At 42.8% G+C, this 26175-nt stretch overlaps 1 protein-coding gene across 1 annotated transcript in view; it reads right to left on the bottom strand.

Annotated features, from left to right (window-relative positions):
* Nucleotides 1-26175, bottom strand: part of POLN (DNA polymerase nu) — a 159164-nt gene that overhangs the window by 66230 nt on the left and 66759 nt on the right. The window contains exons 12-15 of the mRNA XM_023206783.2: nucleotides 25907-26002; nucleotides 15528-15584; nucleotides 14246-14299; nucleotides 13164-13229 (exon numbers count right to left, since the gene is read on the bottom strand). Of these exons, the coding sequence (XP_023062551.1) occupies nucleotides 13164-13229; nucleotides 14246-14299; nucleotides 15528-15584; nucleotides 25907-26002 (273 nt within the window). The remainder of the gene's footprint in view (nucleotides 1-13163; nucleotides 13230-14245; nucleotides 14300-15527; nucleotides 15585-25906; nucleotides 26003-26175) is intronic.

The raw sequence follows: 26175 nt of genomic DNA, 5'->3' as shown, positions 1-26175 counted from the left end.
AAAATATATGATCCAACAACTGACTTGTGCACACTTATCCCAGAAAAATAAAGACTTAAGTACACACGAAAACCAGTATATGAATGTCTATGGTAAACTTATTTTAACAGCCCCAAACTGAAAACAACCCAGACGTCCTTCAAAACTAAAGTGCAACTTACACCCAGGAACTTCAGGTGGTATTACATTGCCCATGGGAACTTACTATCTGTCTTCAAAATATATATATATATATTTTTTGAGATGGAGTCTCGCTCTGTGGCCCAGGCTGGAGTGCAGTGGCCGGATCTCAGCTCACTGCAAGCTCCGCCTCCCGGGTTTATGCCATTCTCCTGCCTCAGCTTCCCGAGTAGCTGGGACTACAGGCGCCCGCCACCTCGCCTGGCTAGTTTTTTGTATTTTTTAGTAGAGACGGGGTTTCACCGTGTTAGCCAGGATGGTCTTGATCTCCTGACCTCGTGATCCGCCCGTCTCGGCCTCCCAAAGTGCTGGGATTACAGGCTTGAGCCACCGCGCCCGGCCCAAAATATATTTTAAATATATGATTTAAATATATTCTTTTGAACAACTAATAACTTTCCTCAAAGTTGTAAAAAGGGTCTTCTATAAAATACATATTCACTGTTAAAAATTTGTTTGTTTGTTTTTTGTTTTTTTTTTTTGAGACAGAGTCTCACTCTGTCACCCAGACTGGAGTGCAGTGGTGTGAACTTGGCTCATTACAACCTCTGCCTCCCAGGTTCAAATGATTCTCCCGCCTCAGCCTCCCAAGTAGCTGGGACTACAGGCGCATGCCACCATGCCCGGCTAATTTTTGTATTTTTAGTAGAGACTGGGTTTCACTGTGTTGGCCAGGCTGGTCTCAAACTCCTGACCTTGTGATCTGCCTGCCTAGGCCTCCCAAAGTGCAGGGATTACAGGTATGAGCCACCACCCCGACCCTAAAAATATTCTTAAGAAGACTCTTTTCTTAACTAGAGGAATTCATTCATTGTATTCATCAAAATCTTGCCATGTGCCAGCTATTATGAAAAATGCTAGTTCTTTAAACACATAACCTACAAATAATTAATATTTAAATAATATATAAACTACTGGATGAAAGTTCTTTCCCTAGTGAATATAGGCTGTAAGAATGAATGCTACGTAATTTTCCCTAAAAATTGTCCCCTGTCCCCATAATCCATTTGCTATATTTAGCACTCGATAACCAAGATGTAAGTCCCTGGTTTTACTCCTTCCTTCAGTAACATTTAAGGATTGCCTATCAGCTGGTAGACACTGTGCTTGTTTCTTGGAATAAAATATTGAAAAACTTCAAGGAGCCTACAGTAGAGGGAAGACAATCACTAGCCATGGAACGATGACCACGTTAGGCAGTCGACACTGGGAATACATATCTGTAATGAAACTACAGGAAATTAAGACTGTGTAAGAATATGGAAATAGACCAAAGGTACAGAATTGAGAGCCTAGAAACAGACCTGTGCATTTGTCAAAATCCACAAATGACAGAGGCATTACAAATTACTGTAGTTCTTACAATAACAATAGTTATAACAAACAGTTACCCAAATGGAAAAATAATCAGATCTCTACCTCACACCTATATAAAAACAAATTCCAAGGGAATTAAAGACTCAGTGTAAAAAGTAACTTTATTAAGAGAGAATTTGCTATCATAGAACACACTATAGGCGAAAAAAAAAAAAGAGAGAATTTGAGTATCTTTATGATCTCCAAGTAAGAAAGGGTTCCTTAAACGAGACAGAGATACAAACCTTAAAAGAAAAGACTACAAATTTGGCAATAGTTTTTAAACATCTGTAAATCAAAGACATAGAATCCAATCTGAGAAAAACCAACCACAGACTGGGAGAAGATATTTGTATAAGTGAACAAAAGACTAGTATTCATAATAAAATAAAAAACTTATATGAAAAAGACAAACCACTAAATTGAAAATGGGCAAAAGAGATAAACAAGCGAGTCACTGAAAAAACTCAAATGACAAACAAACATACAAATACACTGACCCTCATTAGTAATTAAAGTAACATGAATTAAGCCACAATAAGATATTAATCCACACTCATCAAATTGGCAAAAACTTAAAAATGTGGTAATACCAAGTGCGGTGGTCTGTAGGGTGATGAGGTCTCTATCACACTGCAGGTGAGAATGTGAGTGAGCCCACTCCTTTGGAGGGTGTTTAGTGATGTCAGGAGAGTTGAATACCAGCATGCCCTATGGTCAGGCAATACTGGTGATGTGATAGAGAAACCCTCGCACATGTTCCAGAATATTCCTCCCAGCATTTACTTTTTTCTTGCAGCATTGTTTTTAATAGTGAAATATTGGAAACAACCTAGTGTATCTGTGTAATGACATACTATATAGCAGCCAAGATGAATAATTTAGAGCTACGTCTGTCAACACAGATAAATCTCAAAAACATAATGTTAAATGAAAACAGCGAATTTAAAAGTACAATATGCTATAATTTATATAAACTTTAAAACAGCAAAAAAATACAATCTATCATTTAAGGACATACATATATTTAAGAAAATATAAATAAATACATAAATATGTAAATAAATGCAAGCATTAAAATGGGATGATAAAGACTAAATGTAGAATAGAAAAGGGAACTGAATTGGGAAGAACACACTTGGGAAAGGATTAACAGGGGCTTTAAATGTTCTCAAGGCCGCGCGCGGTGGCTCAAGCCTGTAATCCCAGCACTTTGGGAGGCCGAGACGGGTGGATCACAAGGTCAGGAGATCGAGACCATCCTGGCTAATACGGTGAAACCCCGTCTCTACTAAAGAATACAAAAAACTAGCCGGGCGAGGAGGCTGGCGCCTGTAGTCCCAGCTACTTGGGAGGCTGAGGCAGGAGAATGGTGTAAACCTGGGAGGCGGAGCTTGCAATGAGCTGAGATCCGGCCACCGCACTCCAGCCTGGGCGACAGAGCGAGACTCCGTCTCAAAAAAAAAAAAGTTCTCAAGTAGGCCGGGCGCAGTGGCTCACACCTGCAATCCCAGCACTTTGGGCGGCCGAGGCAGGCAGATCACCTGAGGTCAGGAGTTCCAGACCAGCCTGGCTAACATGATGAAACCCCGTTTCTACTAAAAATTCAAAAAATAACCCAGGAGGTGGAGGTTGCAGTGAGCCAGGATTGCGCCATTGCACTCCAGCTTGGGTACAAAAGAGCTAAACTCTGTCTCAGCAACAACAACAAAAGTACTCAAGTAATATTGAAAGCTTTTAAGCTGAACGATGAATACACACGTGTTCATTATATTGGGCTCCATACCTTGTTACTAGGAAAAGGGGCACTCACTGACTTCTAGTGTGGGGAGGGGCAGGGGGTTGAACAAGGCTTTTGAGGACATGTCCCCTGCACTGAAACCAGAAGAACTAACGGGCAGCAGCCAGGCCAAGAAGGCTGGGCTGAAAGATGTGTTCATGGATGTAGAGACAGAAAAAGTATCTTGACAGAGGTAACAACAGCAATGGCTTGAAGGCAGGTGAGAGCATGAGGAATCAAATAAACAAATTATATCAAAGTATTATCATCATAGGACAAAATGGTAATTTGGCTCCATCCCAGTTAGATACTAAAAAGCTAGTACAAACATGCTAATGCAACAGGGAACACATATTTAGGAAAATTAAAAAAACTAAGGGGGAGAAAGACTCATCAACCAAGAAACCGAAGCAAATATCCAGCTAAATAATCCTTAGATGTTAACATTTCCAATTAATACAGCTATAACATTTTTAAAAATTAAATACTAAGCTACAAGAAAAATGAGAACTCAAGATACTAAAGATCTCATAAGAATACAATGTGAAAGGTCAGATATTTTGAATTACATAATGTTGATAAATTCTGAGCCAGTATCATGAGTGACTGTAGTGAAATGAGGACATTGACAAAAACTGGCTCTGCTGATATAGAAATATTAGGAGGGACCTCAAAGCCATGTGTGATAAGGAGGTATTAGATTTAAGAACGTGGCTCCTGGCAGTGCAATGAGAACAAAGGTCCTTAACACCTTCCCATGAGAAGGCCTTCATAAAAAATGACAGTTCTAAGAGGGGCTTTCAAAACAAGGATTGACAAGATGATCCCTAAAGTATCCGAGTTGGGGAAAGAGGAAGATTTAGAAAAACAAGAGTCCATGACCAATTCATGCCCAGGGGGAAGAAGGTGACGGTCCAGCATGGGGAACAGGCTGGCCCACATTGTCAACAGACCATAATACTGATCATGATCCCAAACCAAATGATTTTGAGACACTGAAAGACAATTCAAGAGTAGATCAAACATCCAGTTTTTCTTTTCTTTTCTTTTCTTTTTGAGACAAAGTTTCACTCTTGTTACCCAGGCTGGAATACAATGGCGCAATGTCAGCTCACCATAACCTCCGCCTCCCAGGTTCAAGCGAGTCTCCTGCCTCAGTCTCCCAAGTAGCTGGGATCACAGGCGCCCACCACTACGCCTGGCTAATTTTTGAATTTTTAGTAGAGACGGGGTTTCTCCATGTTGGTCAGGCTGGTCTCGATCTCCTGACCTCAGGTGATCCACCTGTCTCAGCCTCCCAAAGTGCTAGGATTACAGGTGTGAGCCACCGTGCCCAGCCCAGTTTTTCATTCAATACACACTTGGTGCCTACTGCATTCCAGGTACAGAGCCAGGCTTGGGGAAATGTCAGTGAAGCACACAGAAAAGGCTCCCATTCTCATGGAATTTACAGTCCAGTGAGGTGAACAGAAGTGCAGGATGTTATAATATGGTATAATGAGCACTATGCTAGAGGAAGTGTAGGGAATATCTGGGAGGACACTGGACTGAGGTTCTAATAAAGCAAATATTGAACTACAGCAATCAGTGAACTAGACAATATAGCAATAGAAACTATCCAAATTGAATCAGAAAAAAAAATCCCAGGAAAAGAATAAAAGTGAGCGTCAGTGAGCTATGGACAATTCAGTGAGCTATGGGACAAATTGACCTAATATATGTAATTATAAGTGGAATCCCTGATGGAGAGGAGAGAAAAGGAGGACCATAAAAAGTATGTGAATAGGCTGGGTGTGGTGGCTCATGCCTGTAATCCCAGCACTTTGGGAGGCCGAGGCGGGTGGATCACGAGGTCAGGAGTTTGAGAACAGCCTGACCAACATGGTGAAACCGCGTCTCTACTAAAAATACAAAAATTAGCCAGGCATGGTGGCACGCGCCTGTAATCCCAGCTACTCAGGAGGCTGAGGCAGAAGAACTACTTGAATCCAGGAGGTGCAGGTTGCAGTGAGCCGAGATTGCGCCACGGCACTCTAGCCTGGGTGACAGAGCAAGACTCTGTCTCCAAAAAAAAAAAAAAAAAAAAAGTATGTGAATAAATAATCACCAATAAATTTTTAGGTTTGATGAAAACCATAAACCAAATATCCAAGAAACTCAATGAATCCCAAATACAAGAAACATGATGGTATATCATAATCAAATTTTTCAAAAATAGTGATAAGGAAAAAAAAGCTAAAAGCAGCAAAGAAAAAAGACACATTATATGAAGATAGTGATGAAAGACTTCCGATTAAACAATGTGAGAAGAAAGTAACATCTTCAAAGTAATGAGAAAAAAAACTTTTAGCTGAGAATTTTATACCTCTCAAAAATACCTTTCAAAAACCAAAGGTGAGGGCTGGGTGCAGTGACCTGTCACTGTGGTTATAGGCTGGGCGTGGGCCTGTAATCCCAGAACTTTGCGAGGTTGAAGCAGGCAGATGGCTTGAGCTTAGGAGTTCAAAACCAACCTGGGCAACATGGTGAAACCCCATCTCTACAAAAAATACAAAAATTAGCTGGGTGCAGTGGTATGAGCCTGTAGTCCCAGCTACTTGGGAGGCTGAGGCAGGAGAATTGCTTGTGCCTGGGAGGCAGAGGTTGCCATGAGCTGAGATCGTACCACTGTACTCCAGCCTGGGCAACAGGAGTGAAACCCTATCTCAAAAACAAACAAACAAACAAAAACCCAAAACAAAAAACAAAACCAAAGGTGAAATAAAGACATTTCCAGACCTACAAAAGCCAGGGGAATTCATCAATGGCAGACCTACAATGCAGGAAATGTTAAAGGACGTCCTTTAGACAGAAGGAAAATGATGCCAAAAAGAAATCTGTTTGTAAACAGGGAAATGAGAGCACTGGAAACAGTAACTACATGGGTAGATAGATAGGATTTTTCTTATTATTAAAATCTATGCTGCCCAGACTGATCTTGAACTCATGGCCTAAAGGATATAGGATAGCAAGATCTATCTCTAAAAAAATTAAGAAGTTAGCCAGGCACAGTGGCACACATCTGTGGTCCTAGCTACTCTGAAGGATGAGGCAGAAGGATCAGTTGAGTCCGGGAGTTGGAGGCTGCAGTAAGCTATGATTACACCACTGCACTATAGCCTGGGCAACAGAGTGGGACCCTGTGTCTAAAAAGAGAGAGAGGGCCGGGCGCGTTGACTCAAACCTGTAATCCTAGCACTTTGGGAGGCCGAGGTGGGCGGATCACGAGGTCAGGATTTTGAGACCAGCCTGGTCAACATAGTGAAACCCCATCTCTGCTAAAAATACCAAAAATTAGCTGGGCATGGTGGCGGGCACCTGTAATCCCAGCTACTCAGGAAGCTGAGGCAGGAGAATCGCTTGAATCCAGGAGGCAGAGGTTACAGTGGGCCAAGATCATGCCACTGCACTCCAGCCCGGGCAACAGTGTGAGACTCCATCTCAAAACAAAAACAAACAAAAACAAAAAACAAACAAAAAAACAAAACAAAAAGAAGCGAGAGAGAGACACATACGCACACACAATAGTTTAAAAGTAAAAGAACAGAAAATACCACGCTAACATTCAAAGAAAACTGGAGAGGCTATTTAACATTAATATTAAATTATATTTTTATTAATTGTATTATTTCCAAAATTATTCTAACATTTTATTAGTTAATATTAAATTAATATTTTAATATTAGACAAAATAGATTTCAAAGCAGAGAACAATACCAGGGATAAAAACGGTTATTTTATTAGGCCGGGCACGGTGGCTCAAGCCTGTAATCCCAGCACTTTGGGAGGCCGAGACGGGTGGATCACGAGGTCAGGAAATCGAGACCATCCTGGCTAACACGGTGAAACCCCGTCTCTACTAAAAAAATACAAAAATCTAGCCGGGCAAGGTGGTGGGCGCCTGTAGTCCCAGCTACTCGGGAGGCTGAGGCAGGAGAATGGCGTAAACCCGGGAGGCAGAGCTTGCAGTGAGCTGAGATCCGGCCACTGCACTCCTGCCCGGGCAACAGAGCGAGACTCCGTCTCAAAAAAAAAAAAAAAAAAGGTTATCAAAATAAAGTGGTCAATTCTCCCCAGATTGAGTTCTCGATTCAAGGTAATCCCAATGAAAATCTCAGCAGGCTTTTTTGTAAAAATTGACAAACTGCTGATTATAAAGTTCATATGGAAATGGAAAAGACCAAAGACCCAAAATAACCATTTTTTTTTTTAAACAATGTTGGAGGACTTACATGCCCCAATTTAAAATCTTACTCAAAAGCTATAATAATAAAGACAGTGCATTGCTGGTATGGTAGGTATATAGATCAACTAGACCAAGTTCAGAGTATAGTATTAAACCCTTATATTGATAGTAAATTTATTTTAGACAAAAGCGCCAAGGTAATTAAATGGGGGAAAGATGGTCTTTTCAAGAAATGGTGCTGGGACAACTGGATCTCCACTCGTAAGAAAGATGATGTTAAACACTTAACTTTACACCTTATACAAAAGTCAATTCAAATGGCTCTAAATGTAAAGCCCAAAACTATAATACGTCTAGAAAAAAATGTAGAAAAAATACTTGTGATCTTGGTTTAGGCAAAGGTTTCTTAGATACAATATCAAAAGCATGATCAATGTAAGAGCTCATTGATAAATCAGAATTCATTAAAACTTAGAACTTCTGCTCTTCAAAAGATGGTGTCAAAAGAATGAGAAGACAAGCCACACACTGGAAGAAATTATCTGCCAAAATATACCTGATAAAGGACTTGTGTCTAGAATATATACAGAACTCTCAAAACTTAATGATAAGAAAATAAGCGGTCCCTTTAAAATACACAGAAGATCTGACTAGATGCTTCACTGAAAAAGAGAAATGAATGGCAAATTAGCACATGGAAGGATTCTCAGCAGTAGCGATTAGGGTAATGCAATGAAAACTGCAATGAGACACAACAATGCATTTGGCGGAATGGCTCAAATTAGAAAGACCAGCCAGATCAAATGCTGCTGGGAGTGTAAAAGAAGTAGAATTTATAAACTGCTGGTAGGAACGTCAAATGGTAGAACCACTCTGGAAAGAGAGTTTGGCAGTTGTTTAAAAAGTGAAACCTACACCTACTGTATGACTAGCTACTTGACTCCTTGGTGTTTACCCGAGAGAAAAAAAAGTATCTGTCCATGTAAGGACGTGCAGTGAATGTGTGTAGTAATATTCTAAACTGAATAATATCCCCAAACTGGAAACAACCCAAATATTGATCAACAGGTGAACTGATAAACCAAGTGGGGTACACAGAGTCCATGGAACACTACTGAGCAATACAAAGAAATGAGCTACTGAAACACAGAGCAACAGAGCTGAAGCTCATAGTAACAATGCTGTGAAAGGAGCCCGAGAGTCCATGCTGTGTAGCTCCATTCACAGAGGTTTCCAGAAACTGCAAACGAATAGATAGTGGCAAACAGCAAGTCAGTGGTTGCCAAGGACATGGGTAAAGGTTGAGGCGTGGGGAGGGAGATATTACAAAGACACACAAGGATACTTTTGCGCAACTGGTAGCAATGACTCTTTTTTTCTTCTTTTTTTATTTCCATATAAAGGACCAGAAGCAATAACTTTCTCTTAGGAGGGGGTGTGGGGGAAATTTAGCTTTCTGAAAATACTGAGAACCAGCTATAACCTAATTTTCTTTTCTTTTTCTTTTTCTTTTTTTTGAGGTGGGATCTCACTCTGTCACCAGGCTAGAGTGCAGTGGTGTGATCTTGGCTCACTGTAACCTCCTCCTCTCGGGCTCAAGCAATCCTCCCACTTCAGCCTCTTGAGTAGCTGGGACCACAGGCATGCACTACCATGCCCAGCTAATTTTCTGTATTTTGGTAGAGATGAGGCTTCATCATGTTGCCCAGCCTGGTCTCGAACTCCTGAGCTCAAGAGATCTGCCTATCTCAGCCTCCCAAAATGCTGGGATTACAGACATGAGCCATTGCACCTGGCCTGATTTTTTTTTTTTTTTTTAAGAGACGAGGTCTTGTTCTGTCACCTAGGGTGAAGTGCTGTGATGTGATCACAACCCCCTGCAGCTTCAAACTCCTGGGCTCAAGTGATCCTCCTTGCCTCAGCCTCCCAAGTAGCTACCATGCTCAGCTAATTTAAAGCATCTTAAAATTTATGTAGAAATGGGGTCTTCCTATGCTGCCCAGGCTAATAATCTGATTTTTAAAAATATTAGTCAACTGTATTTTGTGCACTTCAAGCGAAAAAAAAAAAAAAAAAGTAATTGAAATTCTAGCCATTTTATGGCATTATCATGTAACCTACATAGTATTTTCTTAAATAATGTGCAGCTGGATTCAAGTTTTATGTGTACAAAAATAGAAGTACAAATGTTCTATCAGAAAACAGAGGTGAGTATTTAAATAATCTTGGAGCTGAGGACAGCCTGTCTAAGACGGCACTAAGACAGAAATAATAAGGGATGTCAGTACACGGGAAAGTCACCGTAGAGAGTGGGAAAGGCTCTGCCACACACTGCTCAGAGCAGAGACAGGCTGAAAGCATTTTGGAAGACAATCTAATAAAAGCTATTAAAAGTAAAAATGTAATATCTTCTGTACCCAGTATAGTAATTACTCAGTAATTCCATATCTGAAAATCCATCCCATAAAAATACATGGACCAATACAACAGGACGTACATGCATGGCACTCATTGCAGCTCTACTTTTAGAGGGCAAGTGCACAACACACCCACGTGTGGAACACACATAGCTAGAGTGGGACAAGGCTCTGTCAGGTGAGCTGCGGGGATCCCCACAAGCTGTTGCTGAGAGCAAAAAGCAAGAGGCAGGAAAGGAAAATTCTGAATCTGTAAAATAAATAATGACAAAGTACATGTTTCTATGTGTATATGTGCAGACACATATGGGCCTATATGAGACTGTATAATAAGTCACAAGGAAAATATGGATATACAAGCTCTAGGCTGCTATCATGGGCTACCAAGAGGCTGGGATTGAGGGTGGAGGGCTGAGGTATGTGGGTGTGAGAGAAGTGTCTACAATAAAAACAACATATAAAATGTGATCCCATTTGTGTAAATGTGTGTGTGCATAAAGAGACAAATTAGAGGATGGTTACCAAAATGTTAAAGATGGCTATAGCGGGGATATGGAGTTTTGAGTGACTTTTTACTTTGTCATTTACATTTTTATCTATTGTTTGAATTCTTTGGAACTATCATGTTATTTGTATAATTTTAAAAAGCCATTTTAAGTATAGCAAACCAGAATATATATCTTAACAGTTAAAAGGCAAAAGAAAATTGGAGGAAAATAATTCAACATTTTAAAAAGGGTTAATCTTTATTATATAAAGAGCTTTTCCATACCAATAGGAAAAAATAAACACCCTCCATAGAAATGGGCAAATGACATGAACAGGCAATTCAAAGAAGAATAATTGTTTCATGTAGTCAACCTCAACAAATATTTAAAGAAATGGAAACTGAAAAAATGAGTCAGGAAAGTAATCAAAATGAAAACTCCTTGTGTTGGCAAGGATTAGGGGACCAAACATTTCACACACCATGTGGTGGGAATGTTATTTCTGGTGGAGAGGCTAATTTGGCAACGTAAAGCCTTAAAAATACATATATACTGTAACTCAGACACTCTATCTCTAGGAATTTATGCTATAGAAATCAACAGAAAAAAAGTACCAAAAATGCTTATGGTATTGGTTCTGGTATTGCTATTGAAATTGGTATGGTATTGCTATGATAAAGTACAAGTATGTTTATGGTATCTCTATAAAATAATTAAAACTGCAAACAATCTAAATGGCCATCATTGGGGTAGCCATTAAATGGAATACAATGCAGCTGTTAAAATGATGACACAAGCTTCCAGTTAAAGGTCATGGCTGAATGCACATGTTATGTTTACATCTCATCTTTCCAAAAGTTCAACTGAAATAACGGAAAAACAAGTAGGTAAAATTAGAACTTCACTGAGAACCTGGGAGGAATGCTACTCACAAACCAGACCCTTCAGAAACTTCTGGAAGAGAATAAAACACAGCAAGAGATTTACTGAAAATGTAATGGAAAAAGAAACTTATAACTCCATAAAAGCAAAAGCAAGGACCTCCACGAAAAGTTTCTCAGCAGAATTCCTAAATAACTCCTAGATAAGAAGTATCAACTAAGAGAAAACTACAGCAGTTGTGGTTGGTTGAGACATTAGCCCAAGGGTAATGTGGCAACAGTGCCTGCATTCAGAGGAAATGGTGCTGGTATTCACATGGATATTGGTGCTGGTATTGGTATTCGCATTAATATTGCTATTACTACTACTCTTCCCTAGATAAAGACCCCAGAAGAGCCCCCTAAAGTGCAAGGCCCGAGACAGCTGGCAGCCCGAGAGCTGACTGACCAAGAGTGGGTGTCCATGCACCCAAGAGACCATACGATCAGCGCAAACTCCCCCCATCCCAGCCTCTCTTCCTCTTCCTCACATAGTCACCTGAGTGTGTCCCTCTGCCTGCATGCACTCGGTACACCATCTATGCAAATGCCTGGATGAAGGCCTGACCATTAATGGAGGGAACCCATGGGACAGACACATGTTATGGAGGGAAGGGAAAGATGACTAACATTTGCTCATTCTGTAAATCTCCACATACTTGTACTTCTTTACCATTAATATATATTCATATTTATATATATTAGTGTATACTTAATTCACATATTTAATTCATATATTTAAATTTAAATATAGATTCAAATCAATATTTATTAATATAGAATGATATCAAGAGATGTTAAAATAGAAAAGCATAATATAAAATAGCATGGCTTTATTTTTGTAGAAAAAAAATTTTTTTTTTTGAGACAGAGTTTTGCACTGTCACCCAGGCTGGAGTGCAGTGGCACGATCTCGGCTCACTGCAAGCTCTGCTTCCTGGGTTCATGCCATTCTCCTGCCTCAGCCTCCCGAGTAGCTGGGATTACAGGCGCCCACCACCACATCTGGCTAATTTTTGTATTTTTAGTAAAGACAGGGTTTCACCATATTGGCCAGGCTGGTCTCCAACTCCTGACCTCATGATCTACTGCTTTGGCCTCCCAAAGTGCTGGAATTACAGGCATGAGCCACCGCACCCGGCCTAAAAATTTGTATTTTATAAATATATGTGCTTAGCAAGAAGTGTGGAAAGATAGACACCACAGTTCTGCATGGTGCATAACAAGTGACTTTTTATTATTTTTATTTCTTTTCTGTATCTAAGGAATTTTCTGTTATGAGAAATTAATCATGAGTCTTTTTTAGTTCAAAATACAGAGCCATTTAGAAAGTTAATTGCTTTAAGTGTGATGGAAGCTGCATCATAAGTTCAAGGGAATTTACGGCTTTTTTTTTTTTTTTTTCATCAGAGACACAGTTTCAACAACCACCAAAAAATGAAGCTGTTCATCATAGCATCAGCTACTTCAACACATTTCTGGAAATCAGAAGCCACCTGTCTGGCACAAATCTGAAAAGGAAGATGGGGTAGGGGTGCCCTTTTTGCCCTCACGCTGGAGTGCATGGTTTCTGGGTGTGAAGCCCCCGCCCTGCTAACTCAGCACTTCACAAGAAGAGAACCCACCTGCCTTGTTCTCCTGCTATGTTCTCAGAATAAACAGAATAAAACACAGGATATCAGTATGAAGCCCTCTCTTGGAAACAGAAAGTACACAGGCAAACACATGTGGAGACAAAACTTCAATAGCAAGGCAGGAAAACGGCGTTTAACAAAGACAGTTGTTTACACAACTTACAGGATGCTTGGCTGAAAGTCTTCCAGTCACAGTTCCAGTCTGATTCCATGTAGAGGAAATGGAGCCCTTTATTAGTTAAAAAGAATCAGTGTAAACTTTGGCAATGCTATGTGAAGTCAAGGATGTGGCGGAGCCTCCACCCACAACACGTAACACTCACTGGTCCTCCAGAAACCAACAAGCTGCTGGCCCTAAACTTCCAACCCTGAAATGTCCTTGGGGTTACAAAATTCCTGACGTGTGATTAGCGAAGGGTGAGTAAGGAGGTTTCCCCCTAACCCATTTAGGAACTGCAACAAGACTTTATGTCACTTACAAATCCTGTGCATGGGGAGAGTAAGAGCTGTTGGGCTGTGGGGAACTTGGCATGGGCTCAAGATAGGACTGTGCGTCACAGACAGGTTCTGTCACTTGGCTGTGTGAACTTGAATGAGTCACAGAACATCTCTTGACTGCAGTCTCCTCAGGTCTGAACTAAAACAGTAGCATCTTCCTCAAATGAATCCAGAACAGACATGCAATCGTGGATGTGAAAGGTGGTCAGCTAGAGCCTCCTCATAAACGGAGGATTTCAAGGCATAATGTCAACCTATGCTGCAAGGGGACCTAAATGATACCAATATTATGGTTCATAGTTTCAAGAATATTAGATTATTTTGGCTGGGTGCAGTGGCTCACGCCTGTAATCCCAGCACTTTGGGAGGCCGAGGCGGGTGGATCACGAGGTCAGAGTTTGAGACCAGCCTGGCCAACATAGTGAAACCCCGTCTCTACTAAAAATACCAAAAATTAGCTGGGTGTGGTGGCGGGCACCTGTAATCCCAGCTACTTGGGAGGCTGAGGCAGGAGAATCGCTTGGAGCCGGGAAGCGGAGGTTACATGCAGTAAGCTGAGATTGCGCCACTGCACTCCAGCCTGGGCGACAGTGCGAAACTCTGTCTCAAAAAAAAAAAAAAAAAAAAAAAAAAAAGAGAATATTAGATTATTTCATCATTTACTAAAATTACAAAGGTTCTATATGTATCTGAACTCACACAAAAACCACAGTCCTAATTACAGTATCTTTTTGTAAAGCTTGTTACCTTTTTCATACAAGCTAATAATCCATCTACAAAGGTCGACTTGATCTTGTGAACCTAAGGTAGAAAGACAAAAATAATCATTTTCTTTAAGTCGTAAGTCTTTTTTGGGCAGGGGAAGGAGTCTTGTTCCATTGCCCAGGCTGGAGTGCAGTGGCGTGATCTCAGCTCACTGAGACCTCTGCCTCCTGGGTTCACACGATTCTCTTGCCTCAGTCTGAGTAGCTGGGATTACAGGCGTGTGCCACCATGCTCAGCTAAGTTTTACATTTTTAGTAGAGATGGGGTTTCACCATGTTGGCCAGGCTGGTCTCAAACCCCTGACCTCAGGTGATCCACCCACCTCAGTCTCCCAAAGTGTTGGGATTACAGGCGTGAGCCACTACACCCGGCCGGTTTAAGTCTTTAAACAGGAATGGTGTGAATGGTGTTTCACAGAGTGCTGGGTACGTGCTGCTACTATCACCTCAGATGACTCCGGGAGGCCCTGGAATGACCCAGGATTAAATAACACTGACCTACAGAGAAAGATGTCATTCCACTCTTTAAAAATAGATCTATTAATTTTAGAATCATTCTAGATTTACAGGACATTTGCAAAGATAAACAGATAAACAAATACTCTGACACAGTGTCTCCTGTGGCTGCCCCTTTGCATCGCTGCAGGGAGAAAGGGCCAGGCTGGAGCCAATGTGCTCCCTCACAGCTGCCAGGCCCTCAGGATACAGCAGGGCACAGGCTCAGTGAATACTAGGACCTATGCTGTGGGCAGTGGCAAAAGCTATAAACGTGGTTCACAACCAAAAGAGAACTTTGGAAGGAAATGGCAGGTGTGTGAACAGAGAAAGGGAATCACCAGGGGAGGGAAGGGGGCCACTCATGAAATCTCTGGCAAATGTAAATGCAGGACGACACAACACTGCTATTGGTATGGTCTTGGCAGACCTAGAAGCCAGGGAGGGGTTATGGGAGGCTTCAAGACTAGGTACTGCTGGGCGTCTCCTGCACACCGACGACACAGCTGTGGCATGCCACCTACTTCCTTCTGATTCCTCATTGTCTTCTTCCATTTTGACTCCTGGGGTTTGCAAGTGGGGCTGATTGCAGACTTGGATAAAATCACATTAGGGTGCAAGTAAACAGTGCCAGTACAAGGTTAACCTGACAAAACTCTATCCCCCGAGAACACTGGGAGGGCTACTTCAGCCATTATGGATTTCTGTTGATGACAAAGGGCTGTATGGTTCCCTTTCATCACCTTTTACGTACAAAAAAATTAACTTACCCGCCTGTATTCCAAAATTATCTTGGGTAATGGATGAAGGTCTTGCAGAGCATTTAACTAAACATGAAAATAAATATTACCAATGTAATTCTTTCACGTTAACATTTTAAACACTTATTTTCATCTGGAGAAAGTCTTTGTAATAAATGGTCTAATTGAGCATATTTTCCAAAATAAAGATGCATAATAAACTCAAGTTTATCAGGTGTCTTAATCCTAACCCCTTACAAAACTATTCTGATGTCTACAAGGGCAGTAAAAACATCTCAGATAAGCTTGGAAATAAGATTCCTCTTGAGATTTAAATTAGCAAAATCTAAATCCAGGGTAGGTAAAATACCGTGTCGGTGTCTACAAATGAATAACTCGATAACTGCATAATTTCAGGGAGGGAGTAATGGATTATGAGTTTAAAGATTAGCTTTAAAAATCAAAATATAACATACCTATAGGAAAGTGCAAGAGAGTAAGAAAAGTTTGTTAATTATCACAAAGTGAGCACAGCTGTTAACCACCACCCACAGCAAGCAACAACACATTCCAATTTCCCCAGTAGGTACTGGCTCCTTCCCCAGAGCGAACCACCACCTGGACTTCCACCAAAGGCTACCTGTTTCCTCTCCTTGGTCCAATATTATTTTTTTTAGGGTTCATCAATATATGAAGCAGTATTTCATTTATTTGCACTGCTGTATAGTATTCAAGTGCATGAATGTAGAATATTATCCATTCCACCTTTGATGGCTATGTGTTTTTCTTCTACCTTAGGGCTAGTATGAATAATGCTGGTACAGACATTTTAGTTAACGTATGTCCACAGTTCTGTGGAATACATACATTAAGAAGTGTGAAACTGCTGCGTCAACTTTAGCAGACATACTGCCAGTTCTCCAAAGTAAACGTACCTGTTTATACCCCTTTCAGCAAAACATAAAAGTTCAAGCTGATCCACATTTTTGCCAGTGCATGTCATCACTGGTGTTAATTTTAGCTGTTCTGGTAAATGAGAAGTGATCTCTCACTATAGTTTTAGTTTGTATTTCCTGTGACTAACGCTGTTGGACACTATTCATATATTTAACTAATTGTATATCTTCTTTCATTAAGCCCTTGTTCGTGTCTTTTGCTCACTTAAAAAATTGGTGTGTCTTTTTCTCCTTGAGTTGTAGACATTTGTTATTCTGGATAGTTTTTTAGTCAGTTATATTTATGGGAAATATCTTTTCTCCTTCTATGGCTAGCTTTTTTCATTTTTTTTTTTTTTAACTTTTAATTTTTTTTACATAAGGTCTCGCTCTGTTGCCCAGGCTGGAGTGTAGTGATGCAATCATAACTCACTACAACCTTAAACTTCTGGGTTCAAGTGATCCTCCCCTGCCTTAGCCTCCTGAGTAGCTGGACTACAGGTGCACACCACCATGCCTGGCTAATTTTTTAAATTTTTGGCAGAGATGAGGTCTCGCCATGTTGCCCAGGCTGGTCTTAAACTCCTGGCTTCAAGTGATCCTCCTGACTCAGTCTCCCAAAGTGTTGGTATTACAAGCATGAGCCACCGTACCTGGCTTTTTCACTGTTTAATGGTGTCTTTTCGTAATTAGAGATTTTTTAATTTGATTGTTGTCCCATTTATCAAGCTTTCCCTTTATGGTTGATGCATTTGCTGTCCTACTTATGAATGTTTACCTACCTCAAGGTCTTAAAGATATCCTCTTGTTATATCTTCTCCAATCTTTACTATTTTGCTTTTGATATTTAGATACACAATTCACTTGGAATTTATGTTTATGTGCTGCATGAAATGGGGGCCAAGAAGCACTGGCCCTTTATGTAACAAGCCCTCCTTAATGCTTTGCAGTGATGCCCTATGAGACACACTCTGTCTCCCTCTCTTTCTTTTTGAGACAGGGTCTTGCTCTGTCACCCAGGCTGGAGTGCAGTGGTACCATCTTGGCTCACTGCAACCTCTACCTCCGGGGCTCAAGCTATCCTCCTGCCTCAGCCTCCAGAGTAACTGGGACTACAGGTGCATGCCACCATGCCCAGCTAATTTTTGTGTTTTTTGTAGGGATGAGGTTTTGCCATGTTGCCCAGGCTGGTCTTGAACTCCTGGACTCAAACAATCCTCCTGCCTTGGCCTCCCAAAGTGCTGGAATTACAGGCATGAACCACCATGCCTGGCCCGATTTTCTTTATTTTTTTTACCTTTAAGTTCTGTTGGACTTGATGTTTGTGGATTTTCTGTCTTGGTCCATTGGCCTATTTACTGACCCTCGAGTCAACACCAAATGGTATTACCTAATTAATTCCTAGTAATTCCTATTGCTTTATAATTAGTCTTGATATTCAATAGACTGTGTCCTTAAATAGTGCTTCCCCTCCTCCCCCCAGATTATTTTGGCTCTTTTTAGTTTTTAGCATTTCCATATAAATCTGAGAATCAACCTTTCAATTCCTACCAAAAAAACTCCCGCCAGGATTTTAATTAAAATTGTTTAGAATCTATAAATCAACTTGGGGGAGAACTGATTATATGATTTTGATGTAATAGTATAAACCACTAAATCATAGTGCTCTCTGAATAAAGACTGAGAACACAAGAGCTGTGACCATAAAACATTAACAGTGGGAGGTTTCTTGCCTCAGTATAATCCAGAATTGCAGTTTTTGTAGAAAAGCTATCCCTAGGGGTGTGAAAGTGCATGAAAATACTTAGCCAAGAAAACAGCTTAAGATCATCTAACTCTCCTTATCTTGATACCTTACTCACAAACTAACTTTCTAACCAATAGTCTGCCAGTATATCTTGACTTGAGCAGCCTGAGAACACCAAAAAGAAGTAGTGTTTGATCGCACAAACCGTGTACAAAGCACTGAGTGTTGGCTGAGGGCCAGAGGCGGAGCGCCATCCGCCGCCATGGCTCTGCAGGCTCACCCGCACACTCTACGCTGGCTGCAGACACCATATTCTTCTGACCTCCCTTCTCACTCGTTTCCCACTGGTGCCTCTTCTCTCTCTGACTTTTAAAATATCGGCTTCTCAGAGTTTAACTCTGTGATCATCTATACCGGCTGCGTACCGCAATCAACAGGGAGCTTCAAAAGCAGGCCCATGACTAGGCTCCGCCACCCAGTTCTGCCTCAGGGGATCAGCTGTGGGCCTGGGCATCTGTGTTTTCCAAATCTCCAGGCAGGGCAGAGGAACATTGTCCCAGGGCGACTTTAGTAAAAATCAGCTGGCAGCTTCCAGGTGTGGATTCCCAGCACGGGACTTGTCTTGAGCCCCGTCCCACCGGCCCACTGCTATTTTGTGACATGGCACATCAATGTCTCACATACACTTCTGTCCTAACATATCCAAGGCTGAACACTTGACCTTGCCCTCCATAAACAGTTCCTGTTCCAGTTTTCCCTGAGTAGTGGCTGTATCTATTTGCCCAAGTGCACAACTCAGAAAACTCAGAACTACTCCACATGCTGACTTCTGTTCACACTCACATGAATTTATCAGAAGGTCCTTTCTGTTCTAAATATCCTCTAAAAATCCATCTGTTTTGCTCCATTTTCATTGCCATGACCTAGACTGCAGTGACAGCCTACTAATGAGTATCCCCCATTCTCCAACCAGCTAAAACAGTGATCTTTGTTGGGCATGGTGGCTCACGCATGTAATCCCAGCACTTTGGGAGGCAGAGGCGGGCGGATCTCCTGAGGTCAGGAGTTGGAGATCATCAGCCTGATCAACATGGAGAAATTCTGTCTCTACTAAAAATACAAAATTAGCCGGGCATGGTGGCACGCACCTGTAGTCCCAGCTACTCAGGAGGCTGAGGCATGAGAATCACTTGAACCCAGGAGGCAGAGGTTGCCATGAGTTGATATCACGCCATTGCCCTCCAGCCTGGGCAACAAGAGCAAAACTCTCTCAAAAAAAAAAAAAAAAAAGGCTGGGCATGGTGGCCCACACCTGTAATCCCAGCACTTTGGGAGGCTGAGGTGGGCGGATTACCTGAGGTCAGGAGTTTGAGATCACGCTGGCCAACATGGTGAAATCCCATCTCTATTAAAAATACAAAAATTGGCCAGGCACGGTGGCTCAAGCCTGTAATCCCAGCACTTTGGGAGGCCGAGACAGGCGGATCACGAGGTCAGGAGATCGAGACCATCCTGGCTAATATGGTGAAATCCCGTCTCTACCAAAAAAATACAAAAATCTAGCTGGGCGAGGTGGCAGGCGCCTGTAGTCCCAGCTACTCAGGAGGCTGAGGCAGGAGAATGGCGTGAACCCGGGAGGCAGAGCTTGCAGTGAGCGGAGATCCGGCCACTGCACTCCAACCCCGACGATAGAGCGAGACTCCGTCTCAAAAAAAAAAAAAAAATACAAAAATACAAAAATTAGCCAGGAATGGTGGCACACGCCTGCAATCCCAGCTACTCGGGAGGCTGAGGCAGGAGAATTGCTTGAGCCTGGGAGGCGGAGGTTGTAGTGAGCTGAGATTGTGCCACTGCACTCCAGCCTGGCCGACAGAGCAAGACTCTGTCTCAAAAAAAAAAGAGTCATCTTATAAAAACATATCCAACACCTATTAGAATGGTGAAAATCCAGAACACCAACCCCACCAAGTGCTGGCAAGGATTTGGAGCAATGGGAACTCTCATTCATTGTTGGTGGGAATGCAAAATGATGCGGCTACCCTGGAAGACAGTGTGGCGGTTTCTTACAAAACTAAACGTACTCTTATCATTTCATGCAGCAATTGTACTCTTTGGTGTTCGCCCAGATAAGCTGAAAATTTAGGTCCACATAAAAACCTACGCACAGATATTTATCGCTGCTTTATTCATAATTGACAAAACTTGGAAACAACCAAGATGTTCTTTGTAGGTAAATGGAAAATAAACTGTGATACATCCACGCAATGGAGTATTATTCACTGCTAAAAAGAAATGAACTATCAGGCTATGAAAAGACATGGAGGAAACTTAAGTGCCTACCACTAAGTGAAATAAGTCAATTCGAAAAGGCTGCACACTGTGATTCCAGTGTTATAACATTCTGGGAAAGGCAAAACTGTGGAAACAGTAAAAAGCATAGTGGCTGTCAGGGGCTGGTGGGAGGAAAGGAGGAATAGGCAGAGCACTGGATTTTTAGGGCAGTGGCGCTGCTCTGTATGATGCTGTAATGGCAGATGTATGTCATCATACGTTTGTCTAAACCCACAGAATGTCTAACACCAAGAGTGAACCCTACACACAAAAGCAGTTCAAGAGTATACTGTGTAACTACGGACTTTGGGTGGTAACGATGTGTCAGTGCGGGTTCACTGACTGTTAACAATGGTACCATTCTGTCGAGGATGCTGATAGAGGGGGAGTTTGTGCATGTGTGAGAACAGGGAGTACAGAACAGGGAGTATGGGAACTCTTTGTACTTTCTGCTCAATTTTACTGTGAACCTAAAACTAAAAAATAGTCTTTTTGTTTGTTTGTTTTTGAGACAGTGTCTCACTCTGTTGCACAGACTGGACGGCAGTGGTATAATCACTGCTCAGCGCAGCCTTGAACTACTGGGCTCAAGTGATCCTACCACCTCAGCCTCATGAGTAGCTGGGACTACCAGCATGCACCACCACACCTGGCTAATTTTTAAATTTTTTGTACAGACATGGTCTCACTATGTTATCCAGGCTGGTCTTAACTCCTGGCCTCAAATGATCCTCCTGCCTCGGCCTCCCAAAGTGCTGGGATTACAGGCGTGAGCCACCATACCTGGCCATTAAAGTCTATTTTTAAAAAATCTAGATCATAGTTGTTCCCTTACTTAAACAATTCCACGGCTACCCATTTTTCTAAAAAATCTACATTCCTCCCCATGGCCTGCAAAGCACAGCAGAATTGGGTCCTTGTTCACCCTTAACACCATCCCTCCCATTCTTCTCAGTCACAAGGCTCCAGCCTCAGCCCCTGAGCAGCCTGAGCCTTTTCCCATTGCAAGGCCTTGTTCTTATTCTTTGCATAGGCACTTCCTCATCTTCGAGCTTCAGGTTACACACAATTCCTTAGGGTTCTCTCTGGACCACTTGGTCTGGAGCGTGTTGCTCTCCCTGTTATTACCTTAATGGCTCTTATCTTGCTGGATGGTTCTTGTAATATCTAATTTTAGGTGTCAACTTGACTGGGTTATGAGATAACCAGACAGCTGGTAAAGCATTATTTCTGGGTGTGTCTATGTGAGTGTTTCCAGAGGAGGCTGGCATGTGAGTTGGTGGACTGAACAGGGAAGATCTGCACTGATGTGGCCAGGGAATATCCAATCATGTAAGGGCCCAGTGAGAATAAAAAAACAGAGGAAAGGTGAATCCACTCACTCTGCTGGATCTGGGACACCCTTCTCCTACTTTCGGACATCAGAACTCCAGACTCTCCAGTGTTTGGACTCTAGTACACACACTGGCGACACTCCAGGCTCTTGGGCCTTCAGCCTTGGACTGAGAGTTACACCATCAACTTCCCTGTTCCCAAGGCTTTCGGGCTTGGACTGAGCCACACTATCAGCTTCCCTGGGTCTCCAGCTTGCAGACGACCTATTGTGGGACTTCACAGCACCCCCAACTGCATGAACCAATGTCCCTAACAAATCCCTTCTCATATACCTATTATCTGTATCTATATCTGCTTATGTCCTACTGGTTCTGTTTCTCTAGAGAACCCTGCTATAGTTCCTCACTGGAATAGTTACTCCATGATGATAAAGACCTTTTCCCCACTAAACCATCAACAGTGTCTAACACAGAGCCAGGGCCACTCTAAGAGTATTTGCTGACTAAAACAGAAAGGGCATCTCTCCTGCTCATGGCTGTATCCCACATACTGGACGCCCAGCAGTGGGGTCAGTGCACACACATGACCTGGAGACTCCATCACTTCAGTTAGTCAAGGGGTCTCAAAAGCAACTCCTGGAAATGATGAGTGGCTGGTCCAGAAATCCTGACCCCAAAGCTGGACCACCTTCCCAGAGTTTGAACTCCATATGATGTTCTGAGAACATGTGACTTCATTGCAGAGAAAAAAAAAAAAAAAACCCATCAAAGCTTCTTTCAGTTCATTAGGGAGAGACCCTTGTTCCCTACTCGTCATGTGCCTACTGAGGGGAGGGAATTCCCACTACACCCCAGCAGGAGTGAGCGGACCAGCTAGGCACCACAGGACTCTAAACTACACTGCACAGGTACAAGGGTACATGTGTTCTTCAGCCCATGTGGAGCATCTGAGAACCCTGAGGTGAGTGCCAAAGAACTGACATTGCATAGATCGTGTTCTCTTACCACACTTCATTTAATTCAGAAATCAAGGCTGGGCACGGTGGCTCATGCCTGTAATCCCAGCACTTTGGGAGGCCAAGGTGGGCGGCTCACCTGAGGTCAGGAGTTTGAGACCAGCCTGGCCAACATGGTGAAACCCCGTCTCTACTGAAAATACAAAAATCAGCCGGGTGTGGTGGCAGGTGCATGTAGTCCCGGCTACTCAGGAGACTGAAGCAGAAGAATTGCTTGAACCTGGAAGGGGGAGGTTGCAGTGAGCTGAGATCACACCACTGCACTCCAGCCTGGGTGACAAGAGCGAGACTCTGTCTCAAAAAAAAAAAAAAATTAGAAATCAATAACAAAAACTATCTGGGAATCCCCCACACATTTGGAAATGTTAAGATACACTTCCAAACAACTCAATGGTGAAAGAATTATAAAGAAAATACGTAGAGTTAAACAATGAGAATAAAATGGCACATCTCAAAACTTGAAGGGTTCATTAGTGACTTCCTGAGCATCCACTATGCCCCAGGCATTGTACTAAGCACTGGGAACATTGCAGCAACAAAAAAAAAAGTCGTGTACTCTTAGGGTTACATCTAGTTGGGGGAGCTGAGCAGCAGCAAATCTGTGTGTGACGCAGGGGATACCATCAGCTGGTTTCCCCGACATCAAACATGGATTTGTGGAGGAAAAGGGCAGGTTGGGGACAGGCGCTGGGGTGAGAGGAGCCGCAACGCTCACCAAGGCCTCTGGGAAGGGGGCAGGGAGGATGGAGAGAAGTCATGAGAAGAAATCTGAATCTTGAATTTGTCCATGTACCTGGCATAAGCCAATCTTTTCATATGCATGAATGAACAACTTGACTTATTCAGTTACATAAAAGAGTGAGGCTAATATGACTTATGCTCATCATGTCTTTATGGGAGAAAAATGAGCTCCTCGTGAAAGCTGATGCCTTAACACGAGAGCACATCAGCACCAGAAGAGAGTGATGCCTCCTTTCTTGCATTGCTGGTTGTCTGGAGAGGGAAGGGAGCTGCAAAGGGAAGGGTGACAGTGCCAGCTGGTGCCAGGACAGAGGTGAGCTCAGGTGCGAGTGTGGGATGAGTGGCTTGCCCAGGCAGCGCCCCCTGCTGGAGCTCTAGGGGATGCTACCCATGTCCACTGTGTGGTGTTGAGACCCAAGCCTTAGTCTCTGGAGCGAGACAGATGCTGCTTCCGGGAACCACCTGCTGACCCAGCGCTCCATGAACACACCACAGATGCTAAGTTCAACACCAGGGGCTGGTTTGGTTCTGGGGATAAACTGAAGTCTTTGATCTGCACAACCTACATTCTAATGGAAAAAGCAAATACACACCTAAGATAAACTTTAGGTAGTGGTGAGTTGTGTGCAGAAAATAACTCAAGGTGAAGAAACAGCTGTGACTAGGGACCTTACTGTAGTCTGGGCGACCAGAGGTCTCCTGGATGCAATGTATAAGCTGACAATCAGAAGCAAGCGGGAAAAATTTGTGGCACGAGTCTGGGGACAGAGAAGGAGCTGGCGCACAGAGTGTGGAGAGAGAGGAGGTGCCGGGCCAGAAGGCACAGCCAGAGCACAGGCCCGGGGATATGCTCTGCAGCTCGGATTTGATGGTAAGTGCAATAGAAGCTACTGGAAGTTCTCGGGCAGTAACGTGACTTTTCCAATGCTTTTAAAGGATCACTCTGCCTGGGTGTGAGGGATGAGCAGCAGGGGCAAGAGTGGTTGGAGGGATCTAAGTGAGAAAGGTCTACGGTGGAGACAGGGAATGGGGAAAAGGAGGCACGTTCAGGACCTATTTTGTGGGTAGAGACTGTGACACTCACTGTGGGGGAGGTGGAAGGAAAGTCAAGGATGACTCACAGGATTTTTCTCGGAATGGCAAATGTTAACTGGTCTTTTGAGAGCTTTTATGTCAGGCACAGTCCTAAGTGCTGTTTCACGCAGATACATGGACACACATGCACGTGCGCTGAATTCTCACAAGATTGTAGTAGGGAAAGTACTACTATTATCTTTCTTTTATAGATCAGGAAACTGAGGCACAAGTAATGTTTTCATGTTGTCCAAACCATGCCGGCCAGTGATGGCTCACCCCACTGCCCCTGTTCTTACTCACTACTCTGCACTGGCTCCCAAGGACCTGGAAGGAAGATGGGCCCTTCACTAAGGTGGAGAAGGCTTGAAGAAGAAGAAGATTTGGAAAGGGGCAGTTCCGAGTCCCTCCAGTGGAGCATCCTCTGCAGGAGTCCATTATTCACCCAGTAACTGCCCATTAAACCAGCAAAGGCCAAGTGCAGGTACAGTCAGCGAGCTCAGGCTCCATGAGGGCCTGTACTCTAAGACACCCTCACAGGGCGAAGACCAGAGGTATGTGGTACTGGAGAGGGAATAGGACCAGAGGAGACATCTTAGAAGGAAACCTTCCTTTGCTACAAAGTCAAATGCTGGACAGAGCACAGAAAGCACAAACTGGAGCCTCAAAAGCTGGTTCTCACCACAAAACCAATATTCACAATAACATGAATTCACTTATTTACTGACCTCCACTCTGGGTCTTTTCAGTAAAAGTACTCACTGGCTTCTGAATATCAATGTATACTCTCCCACTCCAACACAACACAATCTCACTACTCCTTGTCTTCAAAAAATTGATTCCTCTCAAGACAGGGGTAGGTAAAATTCTCTAAAATAAATCTGGGGAAAGGAGAAGACTGATGACCTGTTTCTAGTTCCTCTTGGGGACACGAAGCAAAGAGGTTTTGACTGGATTGTCAAGAAGTTGGTTTTAAGAACAAAACTCCACCAAATTAGGCTTTTCAGAAAGTCAAGCCAATTAACTGCTTCTGCAAAAGTGCACTGTCTGACTCTCTCTCCTTGGTCCGTAGTGAGAAAAGCAACCTCGGTGTGGGGAGCCCCTCTTCTGCAGAAACTGCTGCCAGCATGAGGGGACGGCCTGAGAGTCTCGGGTGGGTCTAAAGGTCAGCACACAGGTGGTGTGGACATGCTGTCATTCCGAAAAGAAAAGGGTAACTCTGAAACCTTACCACTGCTTCCGATGTGGACGGGTATTTCTGCAGCCCCGTTCTGGGGAGACTGTTCCTTTGACTCAGCAGGTGCAGCTTTAACTTGCCAAAGAGGATCTTCAACAAAGCAATTTACACATGGTGAGGGAATCTCACATTTGAAAGAAACAGAACATTACTATAGCAGAGCTCGTGCCGCCAGCCAGAGAATACACACCCAAACAGACGTTACAACATGCTTACATTCTCACTTAGTACTTTTCTTTGATTTAAAGGCTTTGAAGTAATGA

The sequence above is a fragment of the Piliocolobus tephrosceles genome, chromosome 3, assembly GCF_002776525.5.
Source record: "Piliocolobus tephrosceles isolate RC106 chromosome 3, ASM277652v3, whole genome shotgun sequence".
Classification (NCBI taxonomy): Eukaryota; Metazoa; Chordata; class Mammalia; order Primates; family Cercopithecidae; genus Piliocolobus; species Piliocolobus tephrosceles.
This window is presented reverse-complemented; position numbering and strand designations above follow the sequence as displayed.